We start from the raw sequence: 18,469 nt of genomic DNA, 5'->3' as shown, positions 1-18,469 counted from the left end.
GCTTTCTTAGGCATGAAGTTGGTCCAGGATGGGCTGAGACCAGCCACAGAGGCAGGGCCACTTCTGAGCCCTGGTTATACAAAGAAGATAGTAGGGGCAGGTACACAGCATTACCTGAAACCCCAATCAGTGATTTGGGTTCTCTCTGCACGACAGCAGAACCAGGCGTTGACAAAGCCAGCGTTCAGCCCTCTCAATGCCCGCTCGTGCTGAGCACAGCATTGTGTTCTGCAGACAGTGTTCCTCAGCCCACCTGGAGGTCTTTTCATGGAATTCATGATCCATCACTTACAAACCAACGTACCCACCCATACTTTCTTACCCCAATTCACATTTGCAAAATCTTTATGTCCACTATCCCACTTCATTCATCCACACCAGAACCCTCTGAGGGTGTGATGCATGCTCCATTTGATAGCTGAGAAATATTGGGGTTCACAGAGGTTATTTTGCTTGCACAAAGACCACACCCCAAGTAAATAGCAGGGCCTGGATAGCTAGGCCTTCTGAACAGTTACTGGGCGCTGCTGTTTGGGAAGGTGCAGTTTCATACACATGGCTCCTGTTCTCCAGGAGACTCATCACTTGTTCCTAAAAGGCTCTACTCTCACCCCCCCACCCCACCCCCCTCCCCTGGCCAGCTTTCAGCATCCTTTCCAACCTTTCCCAGCCTCCAAAACTGGAGGCCTTGGTGGATGGCATTCTGTTGGGATAAATCACAGCAATGAAGCAGGAAGGGCATGCATGCAGAGTTCCTCTTTCTCTCCTTTTATTTTTTCCTTCCTCCCCTCTTTCCTTCTCCTCTTCCTTCTTTCTCCTTTTCTTCCTTCTTTTTTCCTATTTAAGTCAAACCGTAGCTCATCTTGTTAACTTATCTGATGGAGTGCATTCAGAATAGTTGGGAAAATACACGTGAGCACTACTCAGTAGAAATCCCTAAGAAACCTTCAAAATCCCACATGGCAAGATTTTAAACCTTGGTAGTAAATGCTGAATCTGAACAGAGAGCTCCGAAATAGGCCTTTATGGTGATATGACCTCTGAAAGCAACGTGGTGCCACAGAGAGCAGGATGAAGTGACAGGGAGGGAGGAAGTGATGGGCTCCAGTCCTCTGGAGCTGGCTGTGAAACCATTCTATTACCGCACAGCAAAAGGCGATTCTCCAAGTTTCGAGCTGGTAAGTAAAATGCCTACTCTGGCTGAATATTCTATCCCCTTTCTTTGAACTTTTTTCTCAAAAAAACCCCACAAAACTTGTTTTCTGAGGGGACGGGCTGGGTCCACTCATGACTTTCCAGCTTGTCGGACGGATGGATGCCATCTAGTGACAAAACATGGTAAAACTTCTTTCCCTGAGACAGTGGCCAACCAGAACACAAATGTACCAGTTTGTAAGGCTGTTCAGAGCATGGAACACAAGTCCTCCGGCTTCCCCAGCAGGAAAGACATCAGGCAGAGTGCAATCAGCCCAAAGGTCACTGCCCTCTTCTCCTACCTGGCAGGCAGATAGGTCCTCAGTTATATCTGGAGGTCTTCAGGAACTAACAGGAAATTAAGAAGTTGTGTGTTTCAGATGCTATGCAGAATCTTCTGCCCTCACGCCATTCTTTCCAGACCTCAGGCTTATTAATTTCTCATATAGCTTTTTACTATTCCTAGAGTTTCTAATTGCTTTTCTTTTCTCATCCTCCTAGCTTTTTATTTTTTATTCCTGTGGACTAAGTTAAAGGCAATATGAATGAAACATTACCCCAGAGGTGGCCTCCAAGGGGCAGTACCCAGTCTTACCCTCCCATATATCCAAAGAGTTCCTTAGCAAGCCGGGGTTTTAGCTCAGTGGTTCTGCCACCTGCCTCACAAGCGCAAGGTTCTGAGTTCGATACCTGGTACCAAAAAGAAAAAGAAAACCAGAGTCCCTTAGCACCATCAACACCACTGCTCCTGTCAGTGGCCCCTTTGCGGAGGGCATGAGTGAAGGTGCAGAGGGCTCTGCCTGACAGCTTTTGAGGTCCCAGGATGATGCTGAACTCTGCACCAAACCAAAGTCCATATCACCCTCCCACAGGTGCAGAGCACTTGGACCCTGAGGGACTCTGCATCTTTGAGTCCCTGGAGCAAGCAGCCATCCTCTGTGGTGTCTCCCTCTGTAGGTCTGAGCCTAAGGAGTCCTCAGAATTCCTTGTTTCTGGAATCCACTGCTGAAGACCTTGGTCAATTTTTGCTTAATAGACAATAAATTAATACCAACCATACCAGAGAATAAATGGAAAGCTATATAGCAGAAGTTACAAGACTGGGAGTGTAGCTCAGTGGTAGAGCACTTGCCTAGCATACACCATGCTCTGAGTTTGAACTTCAGCGCTGCAAAAAGAGGAAAAAGTTACAAACTCAAATGCCTTTAAGAAGTAGAAGTAGGGTCACTCCCAACACCCAGGAGGAGGCTTCCAGTCTGCTGTACCACCCCCCCCCCAGCATAGAGGAGGTGAGCTACCGCGTGGGAGCCAACATCAGTCCCCCTCCCTGTCAAAATGAGAAGACACATAAAAAAGTCTCAAAACCAGACTTCCAGATCGCATAAAGCAATCCCAAAGGGAAACGAGATGGAACACTCTGATACTCAACCACCTGGACTCCCTGAACTGGCAACAAAAGAGGATCTGGAAAACATGAAATCAGAAATAATTTCTCAGATAACAGCAGAGATTGTGCCCATAGTGCAAGACATAAGTAATAAATCTAAAGGACACAGATAAAAAAAATAGAGGAGGTGAGGAACATGATGGAATCCCAACATAGGAAACAAATGGAATCCATAAAACAGATGCAAACAGACTTCCAGGAGATTAAAAACTCCATTGATGGAGCCAGAGATTTAGCTCAGTGGTTTCACCACCTGCTGTGGAAGCACAAGGACCCAAGTTCTATCCCCGGTACCAAAAAAAAAAAAAAAAAAACAAAAAAAAAAACCTCCATTGAAAGTCTATGCAGCAGAATGAGCCAATGTGAGGACAGAATCTCAAGTATAGAAGATAAGAATGCAATTAGTGACAAGGAAAAGAAAATTTTTTTTTAAATTGTAAGGGACCATGAGAAATCAATCCAGCAGCTGCTAGATGATGCAAAGAAGAATAACATAAGACTGATCAGAGTCAATGAAGAAACAGGAGAGAGCACAGACAACATAAAAATCTGTTCACAGAAGTGATGGCAGAAAATTTCCCAAGGAGGGGAAAAGAACTTGACATACAGATAAGTAAGGCATATAGAACTCCAAATATCCTTGATAAAAAAACATCTATACATAGGCATATAATAGTTAGGATTCCAGAAATCCAACAGAAGAACAACATCCTACAAGCAGTTAGAGAAAAGAAACAAATCACATGCAAAGGAAAGCCCATCAGAATCACAGCAGACTTCTCAACACAAACCATCAAGGCAAAAAGAGCTTGGAGTGATGTATTTCAAGCCCTAAAGGAAAACAGCCTCCAACCCAGGTTGATGTACCCTGCAAAACTATCCTTCAAAATTGGTGGAGAAATGAGATACTTTCATGACAAAGAGCACCTTAGGAACTTTGTGAATACCAAACCAGCACTCCAAAAAATATTAAACAATATCCTAGGAAAAGACAACAAGGATCACAACCCCAGGAAGCCCAGCAGAATGAATCCGTCAGGTGCAACAAGAAATTCAATGCAAAGGGGGAGAATCCAACAAAAAGAAAAAGTCATGACAATGATAAATCCATACGTATCTGTTATACCATCAATGTTAATGGTCTCAATTCACCAATCAAAAGAAATAGACTGGCAGAATGGGTCAAGAAGCAAGATCCAATGATATGCTGCATAAAATAAACACATTTAATTCAAAAAGAAACTCATAGACTAAAAGATAAAGGGTGGAAAACAATACTCCGTGTAACAGGACCCCCCCAAAAAACCAGGAGTAGCTATCCTCTTTGCTGATCAAGTAGATTTCAAACCAAAATCTGAAACACTTCTGGTCCCAAGAATTTCAGATAACCGATAGTCAACTTGTATGTACAAATCTATTGTGAACATGTGTTTTCATTCCTCTCAAGTAAAAACTTAAGAACAGAACTGTTGGTTCTTAACAGTAATACAAGAAATTTCTATATTTTTTCAAAATGGTTTTGTCATTTTACATTCACATTAGCAGTAATAGACAGTTCTAACTGGTTCACACCTAAGCTGACATTTGTTCTTGTAAAACTTTTAACTTCATCTCCCTAATGAGTGTATAATATGATCTTGTTATTGTACTCATTAGTATTTTTCTGATTCTAGTGTTGCACACCTTTCCTTGTGCTGTACTAGCTATTTATCATCCTCTTGTGTCTACTTTTTAATTGGATTGCCTATTAATGAGCTTCTTTATATATTCTGGTCTTAGGTTATATTTATTATAAATATGGTCTGTTTAAGGACTACTTTACATTTTCGTAATGATGTCATTTAAAGTTCTACATTTTAGAGAAGCTGAGCCAGTCCCAGCACCTGGAAGGAAGCTCCCCCACCACCATCCCATGCTCCTAGGGCAGAGAAGGTGAGAAGGCACCAGAAGCATCCCCCCCACCCACCCCATGGAAATGAGAAGACATGTAAACAAGCCTCAAAAACAGACTTCTGGATCACTTACAGCAACCCCAAAGGGAAACCAGATGGAACAGTCTGATACTCAACCACCTGGACTCTCTGAACTGGCAACAAAAGAGGATCTGGGAAAAATGAAATCAGAAATAATTACTCAGATAACACCAAACATTGTGCTCGTGGTGCAAGACATGATTAATAAATCTAGAGAGGAAACAGATAAGAAAACAGAGGATCTGAGGAACATGATGGAATCCCAACATAGGAAACAAATGGAATCCATAAAACAGATGCAAACAGATTTCTAGGAGATTAAAAACTCCATGGAAAGTCTGCACAGCAGAATGAACCAATGTGAGGATAGAATTTCAGATATAGAAGATAAGATTGCAATTAGTGACCAGGAAAAGAAAAATTGCTTTAAAATTGTAAGGGACCATGAAAAAGCAATCCAGCAGCTACTAGATGATGCAAAGAAGAATAACATAAGACTGATTGGAGTCAATGAAGAAAGAGAAGAGAGTGCAGATGACATAAAAAGACTGTTCACAGAAGTGATGGCAGAAAACTTCCCAAGGAGGGGAAAAGAACTTGACATACAGATAAGTGAGGCATATAGAACTCCAGCTAGCCTTGATCAAAAAAATTCTACAAATAGGCATATAATAGTTAGGATTCCAGAAATCCAACAGAAGAACAAAATTCTGCAAGCAGTGAGAGAAAAGAAACAAATCACATGCAAAGGAAAGCCCATCAGAATCACAGCAGACTTCTCAGTGCAAACCCTCAAGGCAAGAAGAGCTTGGAGTGATGTATTTCAAGCCCTAAAGGAAAACAGCCTCCAACCCAGGTTGATGTACCCTGCAAAACTATCTTTCAAAATTGATGGAGAAATAAGATACTTTCATGATAAAGAGCACCTCAGGAACTTCATGAATACCAAACTGGCACTCCAAAAAATTTTAGACAATACCCTAGGAAAAGACAATGAGGATCACAAACTCAGGAAACCCAGCAGAATGAATCCATTGGGCATGACAAATTAAACCAAAGGGGAAGAATCCAACAAAAAGAAAAAGTCATGACAAGGCTTTTAAAACTTTCAATTTCATCTCCCTAATGAGTGTATAATTCAATCCTGTTATTGTACTGATTAGTATTTTTCTGATTCTAGTGTTGCACACCTTTCCTTGTGCTGTACTGGCTATTTATCATCTTCTTATGTCTACTTTTTAATTGGGTTGTCTATTAATGAGCTGTAAGAGTTCTTTATATATTCTGGCCATAGGTTATATACATTATAAATATGGTCTGTTTAAGGACTACTTTTCATTTTAATGATGTCATTTAAAGTTCTAAGTTTTGATAGAATCTCATTTATCAATTTTTTTCTTTCATACATCATGTTTTTTTGTATCCTAGGTAGTTCTTGCCTACCCTAAATTCATAAACATTTTCCCTTATAATTTCTTCTTAAAGTTTTACACTTTTAGGCTTTCACATTTAGGTTAATAGATTCCTTCAAGTTATTTTCATGTATGGAAATAAAGGGTTGAGGTTAATTTTTTATATATGGATACCAGGTGTTCTAGTGCCGTTTGCTGAAAACACTATCTCTTCCTCAGCTCTTGAATTGAGTTTATATTCTATAAAATGCTAATGTTAAATAATCTTTCAAAACTCAGTGGAACATATATGTGTGGTTTTATTTCTAGATTCTCTGTTTTATTCAAATGATCTATATGTCTTTCCTTACACCAACACTGCCTTGATTGCTGTAGCTTTAGAAGAAGTCTTAAAATTAGGTACTAAATGTCTTCCAACACTGCTTTTTTGTCCTTTTTTTTTTTTTTTTTTACTTTTCTGGGTCCTTTGTACCCCTACATAACTTTTAAATTTCAATATCCAATTCTTCATTTATAGCATGTATATACAAACCTGAACTTTTATATATACCTTGTGTTTTCTAATCCTGCTAAATTCAAATACAAGTTCTAGGGGCTCCTAGAGATTTCTTAGTATTTTCTCTGTAGATGATCATTTCATCTACATATAAAGATTTTACTTCTACCTTGCCAATCCTATCCTAATTGTGTCATTTTATTGCCAGACTATTTTGGTTGGGCCTAGGTTTCAAAGTTTAATGGACAGATAAAGAGTAAGCATATCTGCCCTTGTTCCCCACCTTAAGGAGAAAGCATTGTATCTTCTCCATTCATGTAAGGCATTCTCCCTGAAGTATGGAGTACATGTCGTTGATCTGTTGAGAAGATTCTGTTCTACTTCTAGTCTCATGATAGCTTTTACCATGAACAGCTGTAGAATTTAGTCCAATACTTTTTCTCCAAGTACTGACAGGGTCATATGGCTTTTTCCTTTCCTCTGTTAAAATGATGACTTTTGGGGGTGGATCTTCCAATGCTGAACCAACACTGCCATCCCTATAACAAAACCACTTTCTACATCCTGCCAGATCTGACTTCTAACAGTTTGTTTTGTTAAACAAATTTCTATCTATGTTCATACTTTTTTCTTCTATTATCTTTATCCCGTTTTAGGATTAGCACAATGTTGATTTCCTAAAATGAGGAGAGAAGTGTTCCTTCTTTTTTCTGCTTTAATTGTTTGATATAATTTATCAGTTAAAATGTTTATGAGCCTGCTGTTGTCATATAGGTAGGTTTTCAAGCTAGGACTATACTTTCTTTAATAGGTGCTATTCAAATTTTATATTTCCTCCAGAGTTAGTTTCATTAATTTGTCTTCCAAGGTACTTCTTAGAAGTTGTCAAATTTATTTCAAAAAAGATTTTTGTAATATGCTTTCTATATCCTTTTAAATTCTGTAAAATCTGTGGTAATGTCTCCTAGATATTGATATTGTAATTTAAAAAATGTATAATTGATATTGTATAATAGGAAGAAAAGTATGAAGGAGCAGGGGAAGTGGAAGGGGTAGGGGAAAGAAAAAAAGGGAAAAGAAAAAATATGAGAAGAGGAAAAAAATGGAAACAAAGTCTTGGCAAATAGGGAAGGGTTTAGGAGGTGAAGGGAGGGCAGGAGAATGGGGAAAAAAATAAGAACCAAGATACTCATGTAATGGTACAAGATCCCAATGATGAATGCAACTGTGTTTTATACCTAAAATGTACCAATAAACTTAATGGAAAAAAAAAAATAGAGGTAGGGCCAGGGATTTAGCTCAGTGGTTCCGCCTCCTGCCTCACAAGTGCAATGACCTGAGTTCAATCCCTGGTACCAAAAAATTTTTTAAAAATAAAAAAAGAAGTAAAAGTAGGTGAAGCAGCTAGGATTGACAATGACGTTGAAACTTCACACCTGGCCAAAGGGACAACCTCTTATTCAGCTCACCTTTGAGGTCATTTGTACTGATGAGCCCACTGTAGTCAGATCTGATTTTTCACAAGAAGCAAGATATTTGGAATTTTGGTTAAATTCCCATTTTAAAAATATCTTTAGGACATTGTATGAGCCCAAGAATGTATGTTTGCACTGGAGTGTAGCCTGGGAGCCCCCATTGGAGAATTTACCACACGATCATCTGGTGTTCAGTCTAATTTATCACAAAGGCCTGTGACATTTGGGGCACAAGAAAGGAAAGGATTAGGCTGGAGACAAATGGGACAGAGCCCAAACATGCAGTGGAGAGGGTCAGGAGGGGCGAAGTGAGCTCAGTTTTGCTAGCAGTAAGAACTCCAGTCTGTGAAAGACACTCTGCCCTAAACAGGCCAGGAAAAGGATTTCTGGTTGTCCCAGTACCCTCTGCTCTGCTGCCCTATGGGACTCATTGGGATTTTCCTTCAGAATCAGCTCCTTCTCCCTAAATGTTGACTCTCCCAGGAAGCCCTTACCTGGAATGCCATTTCTGACACCTCTAATAGTTCAACCCTTTCTTCCCAAAAGGGAAACTTGCCTCTCCTTCCACATCCTGAAATGAAGATTTGAAATGAAAAGTTCTGGTTGGGCCATTGCTTAGATGCTCTTTTTCTTAGGCAAGTCCATTAATCATCAAAATGTGATTTTTAGATTTTACATTATTCTGCTAAGCTCAAAAAATTCAAGGAGAGAAGGACATGAGCAGCCATGAGGGGTGCGTGAGTGACCAGGGGGATGGATGCGCAGACAGGGGGTGGAAGAGTCAAGCTCCAAGGACTTGGATGCCATGTCTCAGTGCTGGCCTTCCGTGCCACTTGACCACCAAAACACTGCCAAGCTATGTAACAGCCGCTCTCTGGCTTTGTGGGATTTATAAAGATTTTTCCTTTTAATCCTGCTGGCTTTATTCAAAATGAACATCATTTCTGAGGATTCATGTTAATCAAGGGGTCAATATGGTCAGACTCTTTGGGCTGAAGCTAATCTCACCCTTCTAAGCTATTGGGAATTATCTTAATCCGCTTGCCTGGCTGTCATTCTCCCTGTTCTCTGCCCCTGGCTCTGTTCTTGGCCTCTTTATTTTGTTGGAAAAGGTAGCCTTCTCTCTCTTTTTTTTTTTTTTTTTTGGTACTGGGGATCAAACTCAGGACCTTGTGCTTGCGAGGCAGGCGGTGGAAGCACTGAGTTAATTCCCAGGCCCCTAGGTACCCCCCCTTTTAAAAAAAAAAAAAAGACCCTTACTCCTTGCTATAGTTTGGACATGGCTTGAGTGTGTCCCCCAAAGCTTTGTGTGCTGGAAACTTGGTCCCCAGTGTGGTGGTATTAGAGTGGTTGAATCTTTGAGAGGTGGAGCCTAGTGAAGAATGATTAGGTCATTGGGGAGCCACCCTCAGAATGGATTAATGTAGTTCACATGGGACCCTAGTTAGTTTCCAAGAGAGTAGGTTCTTATAAAAAGAGCAAATCTGGCTCTTGAATCTTTCATGCTTCCCATCTGGCAATGTGGCTACTTTCTCCCTCTTGTATGTACTCTCACCATGATACTGTCCACCATGTTGTTAAAATAGCTAGAATAATCTCACCAGAGATGAGCAGAAGCTAACACCATGCTCTTGTATAGTGAGTTAAGCAAAACTGTTTCTTCAGAAAATACACAGTCTAGTGTATTTTATTATAGCAAAAGAAAATAGACTAATACACTCCTCCATGCAGTAGGTAGAGAGATAGTAGGTGGTGTTATAGAAAAAGGTACTGATTCCCAGGTAGGGAAACTCCATTTTCAATTCTTGTCTCTACCAACTTGTTTGGACCTGGCCTCCAAATCTCCAAAATAGAAATACTTGTACTTGCCTTTAGCAATAACTAAACACACAAAAATAGGTCCTGCTCATATCTAGCATGCATGTATGTATGTACACACACACACACACACACACACACACACACACACACACACCAACTCCTTTTCTTTCAGTCAAGAAATCATGGTGGATTTCAAGACACTGAGCCACTTACAAACTAAGGGTCTTAGTAAACAGACACATTTCTGTATCTGCTCTACTTCACAAAAAACTACAAATTGTGATACTTTTCCTTTAACCATCTTTAATCAGAAACAACATATTTGAGATTCATATAATAATGAATGCTGTCTCACAAGTTAAGAATACTTGGTCTAAGGCTCTCAATATCAGCCTGGATGGACTAGGATGTACTGCAATAACAAACAACCCTCAAAATTCCAGTCATTTAAATCAACACATTTATATCTAGCTCGTTTTATATTTACTTTTCATTTTATCAAGAAGTGTCCTCATTTTAGTCATTCAGAAACCCAGGCTGATGGAAACATCATCTTGACATATGCTTCTGTAGTTATAGAGGCAAAGGAACAAGAACCAGAAAAACAATGCATTGGCTCTTAAAGCTTCTGACCAGCAGTGACCCACCCCATTTTTGTTCCCAATTCATTGGTAGCGATCATATGTCCAAGTCTAATTGTATTAGTCACTTTTTTGGTCACTGTAACAAAATACTTGACATAAACAACTTAAAAGAATAAAGATTAATTTTGGCTTATGGTTTCAGAGGTTTTAGTCCATGGTTGGCTGGCTCCATTACTTTTTAAGCATGTGGCAAAGCAAAATCATCGTGGTGGGAGGGCGTAGCAGAAAATGCTGCTCACCTCATGGCAATCAGAAAGCAGAGAACATTGGAAAGATCCAGAAAGAGAGTGAATAGCTAAGAACAAGAATGCACCCTTGCAGGCTACACCCACAATGACCTGATTCCGCTAACCAAACCCCACTTTCTAACAACACATTCAGCTATAAACTCATCAATGGGCTAACCCACTGATAGGGCTAGTTCTCCCATGATCTAATCACCTTCCAAAACGTTGCCTCTGAACACATGAGACTTTGGGGGGACATTTTTATCCAAACCATAACAAGGAACTCAATAAAGCAGATGTACCATACCCACAGAGAAGGAACCACATGTCTATGAGCACAAAGGTAGTCTTCCACACTCTCCTTTCCTTATTCAAAATGAACTATGATGCAGTTAAAGAGCTGGAAACACCAGTTTCTCCCTTAGTGTCACATTTAACCCTACTTATGGCTGCAATATCTTTACCTTTTAGGTGAGCAATGTAAGTTTCCAGAGTATAATACCAGCTGAGGAACAAGGTAAATCCCTTATTCTTAATTTTTATTATTTTATTTTATTATTTGTTGTGGGAAAAGATGAAACAGGTATTTGTCATTTTTCTCTGAAGTCAAGTCCAAAAGCCAGAGGCAAATGCTCTCTTCATGAGCCCTATAGCCCCGGTGTGCTGGCATATGTAAAAGATTCACTTTGCAAGGGGCAGGGGAAGCCCTAATTGGTAGTATCTCCCACTTGCTATGGTGGAAATAGTCCCATCGTGGCCAATTTTAAGCTATCCATGTGAGGTGAAGTCAGAGACAGGAAGAGACTGTGTCTTAGTCACTTTCACATAACTGAAACACAATGCCTGATACCCATAACTGAAAGGAGGAGAGGTTTATTTTATGTTTTTAGTCCTTAGTTGACCAGCTCCAAGGCAGAATGTCATGCTGGAAGGGCCTGGGCTAGGAAAGCTGCTCACATCATGGCAGCTGCGAAGCAGAATGTGAAAGGAGGTGCCAGGGAGGGAGATCTACCCCTTCTAGGTCACATCCCCAGTGACCTGTCCCTTCCCAACCAGGCTCCACCTCCTAACATCACATTTTGCTCTAGGCCCCCATGAGCCAATCACCTCACAAATGCCCTGCTTGTGAGTGCATAAGCCTTTGGGGGAGACATTTAGATATAAACCATCACAGACCAGATCTAGTATATCCCTGCTTATAGCACTTTATCTGCATTGTATTACTCATTAAAGTTGTAATTACTTTCATAGTATCTGTTTTCCCAGCTGGAATAGAGGTTTTGCAAAAGTACAAAATAGATCACATTTGTTTCATTTATTGCTATATCCCCTCTCCTAACTTACTTTTATAAAAGTAAGTTTCCTTTCTCATCCCCTTTACCCAATGGACATTCACTCCGTGTCCAATGTAGTTCCTGAAAACAGCAGGCAGGATCCCATCAGAAAATGAACAAGCAGCTTGCATAGAGACACGTAGGGTCTTGGGGCTTCTAAATAGGGCTCTTCAACTCTCAGGCTCTTCTGTCCTCATCTTTAAGTTTGTGTATCTTCTTAAAAAAGATAGAGACAATATTTTCTGATGGAATCAAAACAATATATTACCTTTTGAACTGGGGAGTGGAGACCCTTAGAGTCTTTCATGCCCTCACATTGGAAATTTACTTAGTTTTTCTCCATTCCAACTATGGCGAATCTGTACAAACATCCCTTTCTGGCCTTTGGAGCCTCTTTTATTTGCCAGCCTTCCAAGATGCAACAGAGGCGTCTGTGATTTTTACTCCAAGGCTTTTTGTGATTTGCTATAAAAGTCACTATGGTTCCATATGGTCTGAGTGTGTCTGCCAGGAGTTCATGCGTTGGAAGTTTGATCCCCTGTGCAGTGCTACTGAGAGGTGATAAAGAACCTTTAAGAGGTGCTGAATACCAGTTTGTGTTATGGTAACTTGGGTCCTGCACTAAGAAGGGATTAGTGTAGTTCTCATGCAACTCTGAATTAGTTCTTGTGAGAGTTCTTACAAAGGAGCAAGCCCAGCCTCTCCCCATCTCTCTCTGGCTTCCTATATTGCCATGTGTCTCTTCCTGTCATATATGAGGGATCATGATGCCACCCACCATGATATAATGCATTAAAGGGTGACTTTACAATAACCAGGTTTATGTTGTTTGGACATTCAGCATCCAAAATTGTGAGCCAAATCAACCCTTTTTCTTTATAAACTACCAGCTGTGGTACTTTGTTACAGTAACAGCAAATGAACTAATACAGAAGTAAACTGAATCCAAGGCTTAAATCTTCCACTACTTCTGAATTCAAATGCCCAACATTTCTTTCCTTTGGCAGGTGTGTTGTGGCTCTCCATTGGGGCTGAAGTCCTGGATATCTTTCTGATGCTGACAAGTGCCATCCTCCTGGACTCTAGAGTGAGTTGTCACAGCCCTGGGTTCAACTGGCTCAAGGTGGATGCCTCAGTAGCCATCCTTATGGTGCTCGCAGGTTCTTCCCAGCAGCATCATTAGAACATGCAGATTACCCACTGCCTGCCCTATAAGAAGCACAGTGTTTCAGGGTGGTGCACCCACTGATAAAGAACAGACTGGCTTCCTCCTGTCAAGGTCAACTCATCTGGACAACATCCCCTGGAAAGTCACAGAATTAATGCCACTGCATGGAAGCAATGTTGCTTTAAGTGACTGATGAAAAGAAAGTGGATAGGCATAGATGGAGAGTAAACTCATCAGCACATCCTTGTCACAACCAGGGAAGGGGGTGTGCTGCATCTGGGAACAGAAATCTTCTCATTTAGCAAAATAGTTTCAGCATGAGTCTGTGGAGGAAGACTGCCAGGTTCAGATCTCTGCTTCTTACTGGTTTTGTGGTCCTGGACTATTTACTTAGCTTCTCTAAATTACCTATCAGAATGTGGCAGCCACCAAGATCCTCCCAAATTGTGATTAGACCTCTTTCTAGCTGTTCAGTTTCAACTGCAGACACAAGGTGCCAGATGAAATGTTTAAAAGGATGTGCAGGTATAGATACATCATAAGGACTTTATGGATGCTGGAGAACTAACATTGACTCGCACAAGGTAGAGAAACTCTTCCACTGTGTTTCTCACTCTTAATTGCGGCTCACCAAGCTTTCCTTATTCAGAGCTCCCAGGCATGGTGATTCATGTGATGTACACAACTATTTTTCAAATTACTGTGAACCATGGACCAGAAGATTGGAAGCCTCGGATGTGGGACTATGGCTGGTCATACTGGTAAGTTACTTGTTCATGGAGCTCAAACCTTGATGGACCAGCAGAGATGCACATAGGTTTTTGGAGGACAATTGACAGTGGTCATTGTGCTGACACCTTCTACTTTTATAACTTTGGGTAAGTTTTGTTACTTTCTGTAGCCCAGCTGCCTCATCTGTAAAGTAAGAATACCTGCCTCAAATGTTTTCATAGGGATTTAAAGAGGTTTTGTTATAAAATCTTTAGTGTACAGTAAAGTCCTCAAGAAATGGAGACATCATTGTTCCACAGCATTAGCCTACTTACTTTATTGCCACATTTTGTGGGAACACATCCTCCAACAGACCCCTAAGAAAGGATTCAATGAGAGAACACTTATTTTATTCCTTGCATATCTGGAAATGTATTTGTTCAATGCTCCATATTTAATCATTTGGCAGAGTGCAGAATTCTTTGTTGAAACTCTTTGCCCTTAGAAATTTGAAGATGCTGCTCTGTTTTCTTCCAGCATTTATTATTACTGTCAAAAGTCCAATACCATTCTGATTCACATATCTTTGTTGGTTCTTTTCTTCTGAAATGTCAGGATAATGTTCTTTGGTGGGGATTTTCTTCACATTACATTCATTCTTCTTTCCTGTGCTTGGTGGACCCTTCTGAACATTCATGTCCTAGAATTCTGGATATTTTTCTTGTATTATTTCTTTGATTATTTCCCTTCCTCAGTGTTCTGTTCTCTTTTTAGAGAATTCTTGATAGTTAGATATTGGGTTTCTTTGGTTAATTATTGAAATGTCTAATTGCTTTCTTATATTTTGTATCTTTTTCTCCTTTGTTATGCTTTCTGAAAAATTTTCCTCTGCTTATCTTCTAACCTTTCAGCTGAATTATTTGGGGTCTTAAGTCCTGAAAGCTCTTCCTTGGGGTTTAATTGTTCTTTGCTTTGCTTTGTGGATGAAGCATTTTCACGTGCTTCTAAAGATATTGACTAAAGTTTTCTTTTTATTGCTATTTTAGTTTCTCCCATTATCTTTTGCCTTTAAAATTCTCTTTTCTGTATGTGGTTGGGCCTTTCTTCCAGATCTTGGTGCCCTTGACTGTCAAGTCATATTTAAAAATAACTGGAAATTCTTGAGTGAAGTTGGAATTTACCTACTGATAGGCTCTTTTTAAATGTGATTAGGTATAGGGCCAGCTGTTTTATTTGGAAATTCCACCCCATAAAAACACATACATGTCAGTTTGTGAAGGTTCTCTCTCTGCAATCTCTCAGTATCTCCCAGATTTGCAGAAAGTGGGGTGAGCTTGTGTGCCTCACTAATGATTTCTAAGGTTAACCATAAGAAAGGGGCTGGGAAGCTTCCCAATCCAAATACAAATTTTCATGAACCTTCTGTTTTCAGACCAGGTTTTTCCTTTGCCTTCTACTGGGCCTATTGTCTCTGAGGGTTTGCTCCTGCTCACCTTCTCTAGAGAATAAACCTTTGCTCCCTTGGGGAAAGAGGAAAGAGGGGGAACGTGTTTGGAGGATACCTAGGACCAACCATCTATATATACATTTAATCAATGCCCTGATTTGTGTGTGTGTGTGTGTGTCTGTGTGTGTGTGCTTCAAAGTACTGAGCTTCTCAAGGATTCAGTTGGGCTAATCCAAAAGACTTCCTCCTTATCTTGTGGGAGCCTATTCTGTAGGTGTTTTATGTGCACCATCTCTCCCGTGAGTTAGTCATCCCACTGCCAGCTGCCTTCCAGCCTCCCACATCTCCTCTCCAATTTTCTTTCTCCCTGTGTGTTCACCACCAGGGTTCTCATTTCCTTGGGATACAGAGGGCAGGAATGGGCCTTGAATTCAACCTTTCCTTAACCCTAGAAGTCCCTCTCGCTCACGTCTTTGCATGCCACAAAGCATTTTATCACATTTTGGCCTTTGCAGCAGCCAATCTGCCTGGTGGGATCATAAGACACTGGATGAAATTCTCCTTCTCTTGTCCTGAATTTTATCTAAGAGCACAGAACACAGCATCCTCTGCGAATAGTTGGAACTTCTCCCCCAAATGATATTTTCCCACTGTCAGGGTTTACCTTCAACTATTTTCCTATTCCTGCTCCCATTCCAATCAGAATAATGAAAACATTGAACAAAGCCAGGCTTCAACCAGATCTCCAAAGGATGTCCCTGGTTAACCAAGCATAGAGTACCAGGATGCAGCAAAGGCCAGAGAAGGAGCCAGCTGTCTCTGGGATCACGGGGTCTGAGCCAGATCCAGATGTCCCATATTCTAAAAGAAGATTGTGGACAAGATGACTAACTTCTCTCTTTCTTTCATCATCTGTAAAATGAGGGTCATGATAGTACCCCCAACAAGGATGGCTTTGATGTTACTTTAGATAAGCCAGTGACATCTGGCGTACAAAAGTATTATTTTTTTTTGTTTTATTTTGTTTTGTTTTTGAGACAGGATCTCACTGTGTAGTTTAGGCTAGCCTTGAGCTGACTATGTAGCCCAGGGTGACCTCAAATGCCCAGCAATCCTCCTGCCTCAGCTTCTCGAGTGCTGGGATTTCAGGCATGCACCACCATGCCTGGCTTAATTATTGTTATTATCCACCCAGAAGTGTGTCTATTTAGCTCTACACATTGGTCATCTTTTCTAAATTGGCTTCTTGGCCACCACACACCCCTTCTCTCTATCTCATAATAATCAAACATTTAAACACTCTTTGGAATCAAGCAGATGCTAATTACCATATCAACTCAGTGCTGGGTTCCATGTAGCAGGCAAAGAATAGACCGTCATCTCAGAAAGCAACTGGCTTCCAGCCTAGATGGGGATATATGTCCTGGAGTAAAGCTAAGGGCGAAAAGTAACACATGTAGCAGATACCACACTTAATACTCCCCACACACTGGCTTGTTGAATTCCTAGATTCAACCCTGTGTGACAGAGTTGATATTATCCCAGTTTTACAGATGAGGAATCTGGTACAAACAGGTAAATTAACCAGCTCAAGGTCACATAGACACTAAGGGGTGGGGCTTTGGTGCAAACCCTGCAAAAGGACGGCAGAATCTGTCCTCTTAGCCACTGATCTGTAAAACATACTGGCTGGGCCATGGAATTTGTGATTGAACTTGAAGTAGAACCTACAGATTGAATTTGGATAGAACCAGGAGATGGTTTTCACCCTACTGACCCCGAAGGAATCCCTGCCAGCACAGCCGAGGCCCCTCCCTAACTGTGCCTTTTATTGGCAGCCTCGCCTGGGCTTCTTTCACCCTCTGCATGGCTGTGTCCCTCATGGTCATGAGCAGGTACACAGCCGCCTGCCTGGAATCCAGACAGAAGCAGAAGGCACAGAAGAGCCCACTGTAGCCTCAGCATAACCTCCCAGTGCCTGAGGCTTCACAGAGTGTTTGGGCTCCAGGAGGTGCTCCCAGCCCTGCTGGACATGCTGTTCTGAAGGTCACTAGACACCTGCCACCAAGTGTCCCAGGCAAGGTGTCTGTGTGCTAGCCCGAAGGCAGTGGCTGCCATGTGTGCACATGCAGCTGAGCCGGACACTTGTATCCACAATACACATTTCTGGGGTGGGCTTTGAAGACTGTAGTCTGAGTAAACCTTCCATTCCCCATCCCACCCTTCACATCTTGGGCTTTAGCCTCTCATTCCTGTATACCACTATCTTTAAGTCAGATAACTCTTACAAAAGATATTGAACATTGACACTCTAGTATAAATGAGCTCCTTAAGCTTTTCTGATAGTTAAGAATGTGGGGAATGTGCCAACTATTATGGGGAAGAAAAGATGAAGAAAGGGAACAGAAAGCCTTTATAATATATACAAATTATCTTGGCCAGAAAGATTTATTGACAGAAAAGCCCAGAATTTTCCTCCTAGTCAACACAAAAAATAAGGCATGTGTACTATCTCATGCTTTCTTTTTCATTTTCATCAAGAAAATAGAGATTTTTAAATGTTTCGTTATTTAAAAATATTTTTCTTTGGAATTTCATAATTTCTACCTACAGTAAATTAGTTTGGAAAGATAGTCAAAGGATAGAGAAACTGAAAACATAATCAAATGGAATGACATCTTATCACAGTTAACAAATGCTTAATTGCCAGACATTTTTGCTTCTAAAAATAAACACTGCCAAGTGCAAGTCTTATCTGAGCCAGTGGATTTTCCAGTGTGCTCAGTTACAATATCATATCATTTCATCTTGCATTTTAAGCTAATGCATGGTTGAGACCACAGGTTGTCAGACACATTAATTTGAGGGCTTGTGAGGGAGGTGGAGGTGGGGAAACTGGTTGTCGAATTCTAACAACCTTGAACATGTCCCAGCTCAGAGTAGGTTTTTAAAGTTGTACTTAAATGTTTAGTAAATATGTCATTTCTGAAAAAAGGTGACTGCTTCCAATAAAACACTCAATCTGTTTGTGCTCAACCATAAAAATTATGCTGTCATAGAAAAAGGGGAGAAATCCAGTTCACTCCTTCATGTTTGGCTTTCCAGTCGAGTGCCTGTCTA

At 40.8% G+C, this 18,469-nt stretch overlaps 1 protein-coding gene across 1 annotated transcript; it reads left to right on the top strand.

The window, feature by feature from the left end:
* Positions 1-1,097: 1,097 nt before the first annotated feature.
* On the top strand, positions 1,098-17,853 carry Gsg1l2 (GSG1 like 2). Its single transcript, XM_021238447.2, is given in 5 exon segments — positions 1,098-1,178; positions 11,161-11,206; positions 13,031-13,183; positions 13,841-13,952; positions 17,188-17,853. Coding segments are annotated over 5 exon segments (651 nt in total). The 3' UTR covers positions 17,447-17,853.
* The last annotated feature ends 616 nt before the right edge of the window (positions 17,854-18,469 follow it).

Source organism: Heterocephalus glaber, unplaced genomic scaffold (genome assembly GCF_053883595.1).
Source record: "Heterocephalus glaber isolate CG9 unplaced genomic scaffold, H.glaber_assembly_v1.0 deba00001564, whole genome shotgun sequence".
NCBI lineage: Eukaryota > Metazoa > Chordata > Mammalia > Rodentia > Bathyergidae > Heterocephalus > Heterocephalus glaber.
The sequence above is the reverse complement of the archived record's forward strand: the minus strand, read 5'-3'. Positions and strand labels throughout refer to the sequence as shown.